We start from the raw sequence: 11984 nt of genomic DNA, 5'->3' as shown, positions 1-11984 counted from the left end.
CAGTACCCAGCCGGAGCCGTCCAATCAGGAAGCCGGGCGCCGTCTAATGACGCGACGCCCTGCTTTCTGATTGGCCGGGAAGCTGGCTTCATGCTCCCTCGTCATCTCATGACAAGAGAGCATGGAGCCGGCCAATCAGAAAGCAGGGCGTTGTGTCATTACACGGCGTCCGGCTTCCTGATTGGCCGGCCAGACGGCTCCGGCTGGGTACCGAACGAAGGCCGCGTTCTCGCTGGAGAGGCCCGGGGTTGACAGGCTGCACATACTAAGGTAAGAGGGGACTTTTATGTTAATCAGGAAGCCAGGTGGCGAGTCATTACACGCCACCTGGCTTCCTGAATGGGACTTTCGTTACTCGGTAATTGGTATCGGCGAGTACCGAAAAAAAATTATCGGTACCAAAATACCGGTATCGGTGCATCCCTAGTTTCCTTCCGTTTGGTCGAACTCCAGATTCTCTGCTCCAAAGTTCGGACTCTGCAGTGCAGGAGCCAACTGACTGCATGAAGGTCTCGGGCCTCATGGTTTTCTCCTTCCAGGCAGTTTCATATGCTCAATTTTACTCCAGGCTGTTGTATCCCAACATCCTGGCTGCATGGGACAAGAGGACACTGTCTCTGAATTAGCCAGCTGTCTAACCATTAGGGACCTGGCTTGCCCTGCTGTAGCGAGTTGCATTTTCTTGTGCTAAATTCTGGAAAATTCTTCCACCCTGTGGTTTCAAAGGTTCTCATAACAGATGCTACTCTTATCGTGCTTGGGAGCAGTCCTTCTTGCCCTCTCAATACAAGGGACTTGGTGGTCGGAGGAAGCTCAACATAGATCAACACAAGGGCACCTAGAAAACAATTGTTTACCATGTGCACACTATAACACTGAGTTTCGGTACGCTGCATAATAATGCAGCAGGTTTGCATTGCTATGCAGCACAATGCACGTCGGTGCATAGGGTTGGATAAAGTGTCGTTTTGTGACATTTCAATAAAGTAGTGTGCAGGCTATTGGGAATGAGCCCACAGGAATTTGGTTTTAATTGCAGCTGGAAAACCCCCTTTAACCCATTGTTTATAGTTTCTTAGCATGCCAAACCACGCATGTACCATTGTATGACTTTTTGTTTCCCCTGTTTAGGTACAAGGCCAGCCACTTATGGTTCAGGTTAGTGGAGGACAACTAATTACATCCACAGGACAGCCGATTATGGTACAGGCTATGAGTGGACAAGGTCAAACTCTTATGCAAGTTCCAGTGTCTGGATCCCAAGGCCTTCAGCAGGTTGGTGTTCCAGCTTCTAAATTTGTATGTCTGGCATGGATGGTTATTGTTTTTGTTTTTTTTGGGGGGGTGGAGGTTTCTGTTCAACAGATTGAATATACTTAAACAAATACAATGTTGGCATTGTGTCCATTTGTCTCATGTTACAGATTCAGCTGGTGCAGCCAGGGCAGATCCAGATCCAGGGAGGGCAAGCATTGCAGGTTCAAACACAGCAGGGGCAAACCCAACAAATAATTATTCAGCAACCACAGACGGCAGTTACCGCCGGCCAAAGTCAGGTATGGAGTGCAGACATTTGTGGAAACCTTTGCCTTTTATTTTCAATATCTGTTTACAGTACTCCATTTTTTTCTTTCCCCAATTGTTAGAACCAGCAACAGATTGCTGTTCAGGGTCAGCAGGTGGCACAGACAGCTGAAGGACAAACTATTGTTTACCAACCAGTAAATGCTGATGGAACAATTCTACAGCAAGGTAGGTTTGCACTCTGCCTGGATTTTGTAGTTCATTGACAAGTTCAGCCTTACCAATTTCTGTAGTTTGCTACCAGCTTTGTCTCAGTTTGTCTTAATGTGATAATTGCTGTGTTCATAGTTTATGGAAATAACTTGCCTTCTCTTTTCCTTGTTTGCTTTTTTTTTTCTATTAAGTTACAGTGCCTGTTAGTGGAATGATAACCATACCAGCTGCTAGCCTGGCAGGTGCTCAGATTGTTCAAGCTGGAGGGAACACCAATACAACCAATAGTGGTCAAGGGACAGTTACTGTCACTCTGCCTATGACAGGAAATGTTATGAACTCCGGGGGTATGGTAATGGTAAGTATAAAGTAATTGTGTATAGTGTAATTTTGTAATTGGCGGTTCTTCTCATCTTACATAATTTATCCACCCTTTATTTAGATGGTACCTGGTGCAGGCTCTGTTCCAGCACTGCAAAGAATACCACTTCCTGGAGCTGAAATGCTAGAGGAGGAACCTTTGTATGTAAATGCCAAACAGTATCACCGAATATTAAAGAGAAGGCAGGCAAGAGCCAAATTGGAGGCAGAGGGCAAAATCCCCAAAGAGAGGAGAGTGAGTATCTGGCTTTGAGATGTATCACAAGATAAATCGAGATAAATGCTTTTGGAGTTTTTCACACGGCTTCCAAAAGCAGCTAAATGAATAACTGAGCCGAAGCAAAGTGAGCCATTCGGCTACTCACTTCAGCCGGGTATGGCTGATTTCGGCTTCCTTCTGTTCAGCTAAACATGCTCAGCATGTTCGACACAGCCGATCCAACATGTGGATTGGCTGAGCTGAACATCCGGCAGTTCATTCACTGCTGTTCGCCCCTATTCTCATAGGGGCCGAACAGCAGTGAGTGAATAGCTAAATGCAATCGAGCGGCACTCGGCTTGGTTATTCTGTTCGCTACCTCGTGAGTTGGTGAACAGATACAAAAAAAAATTTAAAGGAGGAACAAAAAAAGCATTGGGCCCCCTCCTAAGCCATACCAGGGTCCCCCCAGGAAAAGCACCTTGTGGCCATGCCGATGGGGACAAGGGCCTCTTCTCCACAACCTGGCTCCGGTGGTTGTGGAGGTCTACTGGCAGGGTGGCTTATTTGCATCGGAGGCATTCCATAAAGGGGGCATCCAGATGCTACACACGCCCCCCCTGTGAATGAGTACCCCTACTCATTCACTAAAGGATTAAAGAAAAATATAAATAAACACACCACACTAAAAATCCTTTAATTGGAAAAAAAAAACTAAATTTTTGTGACTATTTCTTGAATTAATAAAAAAAAAAAAACAATTAAAAAACAAATTCTCCAACGAAGTAATCCAGGGTCAATCACGTCATCCAGCGATGTCCACACCGACTCGTCGAAATTTATTTTGAAAATTTGATGGCCGCCCACACGCAAAGAACTCCCGCAGCAACAATTTGACAGATGCCGGCTGAATGTAAACAGATAGGGCTAAGCTAGCAGTGACATCACCACTGGCTCCGCCTATCTATTGAAAGTTGGCCAGCAGCTCTCAAATCGCTTTTGCATGTCCCAGCCAAATGAAAACATACGGATGGAGTCGGCTGGCTCTACCCATTTGTTGTCATACAATGACCGGCTACTGTCGTCAAATGACCTGAGGACAGTAGCCTGTCATTGTATGAACAGATGGGCGAAGCATATGTGTTCGGCTCGGTTGAGCTCTTCAGCTGCTGTACGGGCTATTGTGAATAACCCGTGCGTGAGCCTAAGGATTAGCCGAAGCTATGGCTATATCCTTCGGCTCTTTAGTGAATAACCCCCTTTGTGTTGCACACATCTATGAGATCTGACAAAGGCAGATCCCCTGTTACTGTATTTAACATAGGTGAAAAGTTATCAGTTATTCCAAGAAATTAGAAGTTTTATATATGAACCATTAAAGTATTACCAGTTCTGTGTAAATGCTAATTTGCTGGGTTTCAGAAGCTATTTTTTATTGTACAGTGTAAAAAAAGAGCTGGTGACTAATGCATGTGTGTATGTACACACAGAGCACACGTGGAACTACAAGTGACATCATTTGTTATTGCAGTTTCAGGATGGTTTGCTTGCTTTACCTGCCTCCTCCTGAGTCATGATGGGTCTGAGCGGGCTTCTATTAGCATTGATTTGGAAGAGATATGGAGCAATAATCACAATGTACTCCTGTTTGCGTTCAGATGTATGCAGCTACATACTTGAGGGATTTTTTTTTTTTTAGGGTTGTCAGTGATGCAAATAAAATTCATGTTTGGGGTCATTCTGTTACAGATGGGTATAATGTAGCAGAGCAGGAAAATTGAAGGAGACCCTGTGCTCATTCCTGTCTAGTTCTTATATTCTGGCTTGCTATACAGTAGGTGCCTTGGTGGAGAGCAAAACAGGATCTAATAATGCACAGTTGCAATACTTAAACAGAAGAAAACTCTGATAAATGTATCTTGCAGTGCCTCTTGCCAATGCTGATAAAATCTCTGTCATAACAATGGCAGCGGGATAATACATCCTCTCTGATGGTAAAGTATCAGTAATCAAATCGTTGTCTGCTACTACTGAGCTCTCCCGGAAATGCTAGTTTCCAGGAAAAATAGCAGATTAGGAGTTACTTGTTTTTAATCAAGTAATTGTAGTGGGTTTTTTTTTCTTGGTGACATAGCAGTAGCTGCCCCCGCATTTCTTGCGGATACTGCGTTCTTAGAGTAGAAGGGAGTAACGAGAATGCAGAGTGCTGACATTAAGTATCTGTTGTAAATCTAATGTTTGGATTTCCTTTTGTTTTCTCTTTTGTAATATTTCAGAAATACTTGCATGAGTCTCGGCACCGCCATGCCATGGCTAGAAAGAGAGGAGATGGAGGACGTTTTTTCTCCCCTAAAGAAAAAGAAGAACATCTCTTAAATGTACAGGTACGTTAAATTAAGATTATGCTGTTTTCTCTGTGTTTTGCTGAATATTCTCTTTGGCTGGATTTTCTTCCTATTTTTATTCAGTCTGTTCTAACTGATGCTATTGAGAAAGGTTATAATGACCCAAAGAGTGACATCTGTGTATGGTTTTCTCATTCGTTGACAGTTAAGCTTTGCACTAGGTAATCTGTATAAGTAGGGCTCTCTGTAAGTAATAATGCATGAAGGGTAAGAAGGTATTAGGTACAACCCCAATTCCAAAAAGTTGGGACGCTTTGTAAAATCTACAAAAAACAAAACAAAACAGAATGCAAATCTCCTAAACCCATATTTTATTCACAATAGAAAACATATCAAATGTTTAAACTGAGAAAACAGACCATTTTAAGAAAAAAAGAAAAGGTAATTTTGAATTTGGCAGAAACTCGTCTCAAAAAAGTTGGGACAGGGCAACAAAAAGCTGGCAAAGTATGTGGTACTAAAGCTGGCCATACACCTTACAATTATCTGCAGATTTTCTGTGGTCAGATGGAAAAGGTGCAACAGATTCCTCCATCTACACTTAACTGTGTGGATGGAGTAATCCCCCCCTGGGCCAATCTGTTGCACTTTTTCCATCTGACCACAGAAAATCTGCAGATAATTATAAGGTGTATGGGCACCTTAAGAAGGAAAAGCTGGAAGAACGTTTTGCAACTAATTAGGTTAATTGGCAACCGGTTAGTAACATGATTGGCTATAAAAAGAGCATCTAAAAGGTGCCCATACACCTTACAATTATCGTACTATAATTGTATGCGATCGCGTTTTCGTCCGATAATCGCAAGGTTCATGGGCAGTGTACAACTGCAAATACTGTACAATCATACGACTTTTTTACTTTCAAGCAGGTTTGAAAACTTTAATCGATCGTGCGATTTTCACAAGGTTAGCGGCGTTTCCGTACGTCAAAAATCGTATGATCTACACTTTTCATGCGCAGTCGAAAATACGCGCCGTCGATTACCGCAGTTCGTCCAGGTGCTTTTCTTTAATTACGGCTAATTGAACCTTGCGATAATCTGGGCAGGATGGGGCCCACTCCACAAGTGGAGTAGACAGAATCTGGAGCAATTGCCCAGTGTGTGTATAAATAATTATATGTAAACACTATTTGATGCTAGGATTTCGTACTGGATGCATATAAACACATATGCGTGTAAACGCATTTCATTTATCTAGAAGCATAAACACAGCATCTAACCTGACCGATATAGAGCACAAAAACGCAAGTGGCAAGTGTGAATGTAACTTAAGTATTCTGTTATTTTTCACCATAGCACTGGGAGGGAAAAAATGCATAAGACTAATGGTTCTATTCCTTTCCAAATAGGGGTCCCCTATTTTTATTTTAGACGTCTCCTATCATTTATTGATGTATCTGTTAATTTTAAGTATGAAAGTTCAAGGAAAAATCCCAATATCATTTAATGGTTTCTTTTCTTGTTCCAGGAAGTGGAATTTCATTAGCGCAAGAGCTGTTAAAATTATGAGGTGTGTGTCTGTCTCTGTGTGTCTGTCTCTGTGTGTCTGTCTCTGTGTGTGAACAAGCACATGGTCTTATTGTCTTATCCCAGCAGGATTCATCTCAGGGAAGAGATGTTTACACAGATGATGCAACCATTCTGGCAGTGTCCTAAACTCCAAAAATGATGCCTCCTTAAAACTTCAAGGCTTCTTCAGATTTTTTACTTGCCTCGACCCTGCATTAAGAAAATGGAGTGATCCTTAAAGCGCACCTATCACTAAGAAAATCCTTGTCATTCAATTACTTGATAAATTATGTCCTCTCTCCTTTGTATCCAGATGTATATACAAGTAGGACAGAAGAGAAAGGTTTTGCAGTCCTTCTGGAACATAAAAATGAAAAAAATATTTTTTAAGGAACATGATAAAATTAACTAAAAAGAAACCTTTTCTGTTCAAAATGTTTGGTCAGTATTGAAAGGACCCAATGTGGCTTTACAATGAGGTGGAGTGCTGGCTCTGATTAGTTTTTTTTCCCCAAGAACATCTGAGGTTGGGATTATACATTGTAGCTATCCATTTTTTGGTTTACTGTTCTTTCAAATCCTTATTTTGTTTGAAGAGAATGGTGGAGAGACTTTTCATATATTGCATAATTTATCCAATTTATATTGATTCTAGGTCTTGTTTTATATATTTCTAAAGCTTCATTTTTGCATATATTGCCATTACCTTTTTCTGTTCAAAATAACTCTTCACTGAACAAGTACAATGAATCTACAATAACAGCATTTTTAATATACTCACAGGCATTGCTATTTGCATGCGAGAAGGTTATATTTCTGACTTTGTTTATGTCTAAAGAGTTAGAACAGGCATAAACTTGTGAATTTGTTACTTAAGAAACTATTTGTACATATTTTGTTTTTATTATATGATACAGTATTTCAGATTTTTTTCAATTAGCTGTATTTGTAAGTACTGTGTACCTTGCCCAGCTAATAAAACAATTGGTTGATTTTAATTTGAAGTTTTTGATATGATCGTGTGTGTTTAAGGGTATGTATAAAATGGTCATAACCTGCTTTGTACTTCATAATAAAAGAAAATGAGAGATCATGGAGTAGTAAACTCTCAGATAACCATTTTATTTTACTGTATGGATGATTTTGCAGAATTCCTTCTTTGTACAAACAGGTGATTAGCGCAGTCACATTTCACTAAGGGGCATTACCAGTTTGTAGCTCTGCCCTTCAGACTGACAACAGCCCCTTGGGTGTTCAAGCTACTGGTGCCAATGCTAGCCTTGCTGAGATATCCATTATAGGTTGTCTGGTTGATCTGCTCACTCAAGCAGACTTGTGCTCCAAATTGGAGGCTTGGCAATTGAAATGTGGACCCCATAAGAGTTCATCTAAACCTCAAGAGGTCGTTTCTAACACCATTACTTTGCTTGAAATTTCTGTGCCTGATTTTGGATACCAGTCTAGCCAGGGTATTTCTATTATTGAACCTTCTCGCAGGTGTGCATCTATTCACAAGTGCATGCAACCCCTGGGTCTTGTCACCTTGTTTTGGGCAGTCTGTTATACACAACATTACACCCAGTGTGACGTATATGCCCGGCCCGAACCCGCTGAACCTCAGACATATGGGACTATACTCAGTTCTGAACCGAGCAAGCCATCACAAGGGCATGGCGATACCACTCTCAGCCTCAACCTGCACAGTTTTTTCCCAGCTTGCAGGGCAACATCTCCAGCCAGCAGGCTGAGAGCGATCCTCACTAGGGTTGGTTAACTCCACATTTAACCCTTTACACACCACTTTCGCTGCCACCATGTGTTTTTAAAGAAAAACATGGACCTTTCCTAGCAAGTGCTGTGACAATTCAAAACACTTAAAGCCTATGATACCACTGTCCTCTCAAATCGGAATATAACCGGTCTCACTATACAGTAGCGCTCTTCACAGAGGCAAGGATACTTAAAGTTCTTATTTAGAGCGTAGAGATAAGCTTAACGATTTTTAAGATCGTCCTTTAATAAAAGAAACTGCAGAAAATATACAGAAAATGTTTTCTTTGGAAAGAGAGACAAACTACATATAGTAACCAGCTGTGCCCAAAAATGCCATAACTTGTTTCTTTGTGGGGTAGGCCAGGCCTTGATGACATCCACCTTCCCAGTCTCGGGCTTCAGAATTCCTCCTCCTACCCGGTGTCCCAAGTACTGGGCATGGGTCATGCCTATCTGACTTTTACTGAGTTTGTCAGATTGGCCAACTTCAATTTGTCCAGGACATGTGACAGGTGCACCAGTTGTTCTTCCCATGTGGGACTGAACACCGCAATGTCATCCAGGTAGGTTACTGCAAAGGCCTCCAGCCCTTTCAGTAGGTCATTCATAACCCTCTGGAATGTGGCTGGGGCATCTTTCATCCCAAACGGCATTACTGTAAACTCAAATAATCCGAATGGGATGATGAAAGATCATTTTTCCCGGAGCCTCAGGTGTGTGAGGAATTTACAAATACCCCGGGCTCAGGTTCATGATTGCTAGATAGTGGCAGCTGCCAGCTTATGCAACAACTCCTCAATCCTGGGTAATGGGGTAGGCATCTGCAGTGGTGATGACATTCAGCTTTCTGTAGTCCACTCAGAGCCTGGTCCTCTGATCCTTCTTGGGCACCAGGACTACAGGCGATTCCCAGGCACTGGGACTTTTAAATGACCCTCAGCTGCAGCATTTCCTCCATTTCCTTTTTTATGTCTGCCTGCACCTCCTATTGAGACTCGATAGGCCGACTGTTGACTGGAAGATGCACCCCAGTGTCCACCTGGTGGAGAGCTAAGTGCGTCCTTCCTGGTGAACTGGTCACGGTACACTGCCAGCACTCCCCACACCTGATGTATCTGGGTAGAAGACAGGTGTGCATTGATATGTGTCTCCCTCCCTCGTGTCAGCTAATAAATCTAGCAGTGGGTCTGCCTCTTCTTGCTAAGGCACTCTCCAGCTAGAATAAGTCCCCGTTCTCTCTAAGCAAGGAAATTCAGGTAAGACACCAAGTCAAATCGTCTTGCCTGGTGGCTTTGTTTCCCAATGCTTCTCACCAATAAGCCATTTTTGTTAGTCTAAATCAAAGTTGAAGACTCTTGAGAAATTGGCTCCACCCAGGGTGAAGTCGGCAAGCTAGCTTTTTTTTTTAGCACGGTGGAATGACATGTGAGAGACTGTAGATGGAAAGGGCTCTCTGACTCATTCATTTTGATAGGAATACATTTTTACAAAAACATGAATTTATGTGCTGTCCAAACACTTCCAGAGACCATTTTTATGGTAGTCGAGAACTAAATCTAATGGTAAACTCCCCCCATGGTCTCCTCTTTATAGTATAGAAACTATGAAAAGAATGATTCTCCCATCAGTTGGCTGAAAACTCTTCCCCATAATCTAATATAGACACATGTAGATGGCTACAAAAGGCAATGCATGTACAGATTCTGATTACACAAGCTGTGCCCTTCAGAGATACAAGTTTAAGGACATAATGGAGATTACAAATTACAAGATGGTGTCTTTTGAGTTACAACCAAGCTCAGGGGAACTACAAGTGGTAATAATTACTAATAATGCCTAACCATTTGCCCCTCAATGCATATCGAAAACAACATTTCTGTAACCGCAATTTGATAACCAAATAATAGCAGTCTCTGATAAAAAATGTTGATTTTACAATAAAAACCACATACAATACTAAACAATGAGCAATAATACAAATAACTACAAAATTGTGTGTTAGACACTGTACATAAGCCCTGTTCAAGTTAAGAACCTTGACACTTTATCTCACCAAGAAACATTTTAATCCTATTTTTTTGTTTATAGTCAGGTCTCATTTTCTTACATTTTTGTAATCTCAGTGTGAGCAAGAGGTAAATTATATCTTTGATATGTCCTATGAAATTGCTGTGTGACATAAATGATCTACGGATATTTAATATCTTTCATCCCAAAATATTTCAGTAGCTGAATTAGTACAATATAAGTATTTGTACATTATCCTTGGCAAGTTTGATATGTAATCTTCAAACCCATTATTATTTACGAGTGATTTATATAGCGCCAACAGTTTGAGCAGCGCTTTATAATATAAAACATTTCTCCATTTTCTCTGTGGACGTGTTCTCCACTTACAGCAATCTAAGGAAAACTTCCCCTGCAAAGTGCAAATATCCTTGCAAATCGAACAACCTATTTGCTTTAAGTAAATCAACCCTAAATTCTGTATGTCAATCATATTAAAAATTCCAACAGTTGTCCCAACCCTACCTAACAAAGTGTGATACCAGGCTATCCTTACTCTACATTTCCTATTCACAGAATTTGAGGTAAAGTTAATCCAAAGTAAGTTAGCAAATGGTCTACTTTGTGAGAACTATTACATTATATGCTACAATTACATATTTAAATACCACATAAATAACTCGTACTAAACTAAAAGTTGGGTAGAAGTAAATACCAGACGTCAATGCCAACATGGGGTCCGTTATATTTCCCACTACCTGTAAGATCAATACAAGTCTTTTTTACACATACTGTATAGCCCGACCTGTGTAAGAAGGAATCAGTTGCTGGAATTCAGAGTGTTGTAGACACAGAAATCTGGCTCCCATCTGTGCAACAAATGGCAAAACTGGCAACAGATTCCTGCAACTGTTGCAGAATTTTGACTGCAGCATCATTTACCCCACCATGGAAGAGGTCTCTTTACCGTCACTTTTCTTAGCACCAATATGGTGGTATTTCTTAATGAATTTTTTACAGCCATAGTACCAGAATGTAAAAAGTGTCTCACATTAGAACTACCTGAATTTGTCATGTTGGAAATGGCAAGAAAACTGTCCCACAGCTTTCATTTAGCAGCATATAAAGTAATTTCTCTTCAGATATACTTTCCTCCACATAGATCTATCCTAGGCTCCTCAAGGACCTGAGGCGCACTGCCTCTACTTCCCTCTCTGAGAGAGAAGATTTCTGGTGCTATCTTATACCCGTACCATTGTCCCTTACCACTACCCTCCCCATTCCCCCTTTCCCCAGGTGCCTTTAATATAAACGCAACGGATATCCATCAATGTCTTTGTCAAAAACAACTGGGGTTCTACTCTAGTTTAAATAACAAGTATGATTTCTCACACCTGAGTGAGGCGCCTGACCGCCTTCCTGTTCTATACATTGGCTGTTGGAGTGCATTCAGAGATGTCATATTATTGCTTTGGACGTGGACTAGTCAGGCTGCATTGCTACTACTCCCTGGGCCGGCGCTCTTGTCCGTGGAAGCGATGAGACATCCCCCCTGCATTAGGGGAACCGTCGCCACGTTATGTCATTACCACTTGGGACCAGGAAATGTTTGGGTCGGGTCCTGATAGAAGTGGCTACACCCCCAGGCTTCTGGGCACTGTTCTTGCACTTGGTGCTTGAGTTTTGGTTACGTTAAGGGATCCATGTTATCAGTGTTGTGTCTCTGACACTTGCAAAAATCAATAAAAATTATCTTTAAAAAAAAAGAAGAAAAAAAAAAAAACATAGCACAAGCTTCGGCGCTAGGCTTCGGGGCATTTTGACAAGTACAAGTACAGCACCTGCTTAAACTCACACAAAATCTCTGGCACATGGAGTCCTCAAAAAGTATGAGAATATCTCCAGTGAAAATCACAGCAATTAAAACCTTACAGAAGTTCTAACTCCTTCTTACTTTATATTTTGGCTGCC

At 41.5% G+C, this 11984-nt stretch overlaps 1 protein-coding gene across 2 annotated transcripts; it reads left to right on the top strand.

Annotated features, from left to right (window-relative positions):
* Positions 1-1119: 1119 nt before the first annotated feature.
* LOC108800611 (nuclear transcription factor Y subunit alpha) lies at positions 1120-6732 on the top strand. Of its 2 annotated transcripts, none has more exons than XM_018572593.1 (8): positions 1120-1275; positions 1425-1556; positions 1647-1752; positions 1935-2095; positions 2180-2353; positions 4594-4701; positions 6193-6228; positions 6320-6732. In XM_018572593.1, the coding sequence occupies exons 1-7, from the start codon at positions 1150-1152 to the stop codon at positions 6208-6210; spliced, it is 825 nt and encodes a 274-aa protein (XP_018428095.1). In that variant the 5' UTR covers positions 1120-1149; the 3' UTR covers positions 6211-6228; positions 6320-6732. The 2 variants fall into 2 exon arrangements, with proteins under 2 accessions (XP_018428095.1, XP_018428094.1); XM_018572592.1 differs by having other exon boundaries at positions 1929-2095.
* The last annotated feature ends 5252 nt before the right edge of the window (positions 6733-11984 follow it).

The sequence above is a fragment of the Nanorana parkeri genome, unplaced genomic scaffold, assembly GCF_000935625.1.
Source record: "Nanorana parkeri isolate BGI_ZX_2015 unplaced genomic scaffold, ASM93562v1 scaffold2080, whole genome shotgun sequence".
Taxonomy (NCBI): domain Eukaryota; kingdom Metazoa; phylum Chordata; class Amphibia; order Anura; family Dicroglossidae; genus Nanorana; species Nanorana parkeri.
This window is presented reverse-complemented; position numbering and strand designations above follow the sequence as displayed.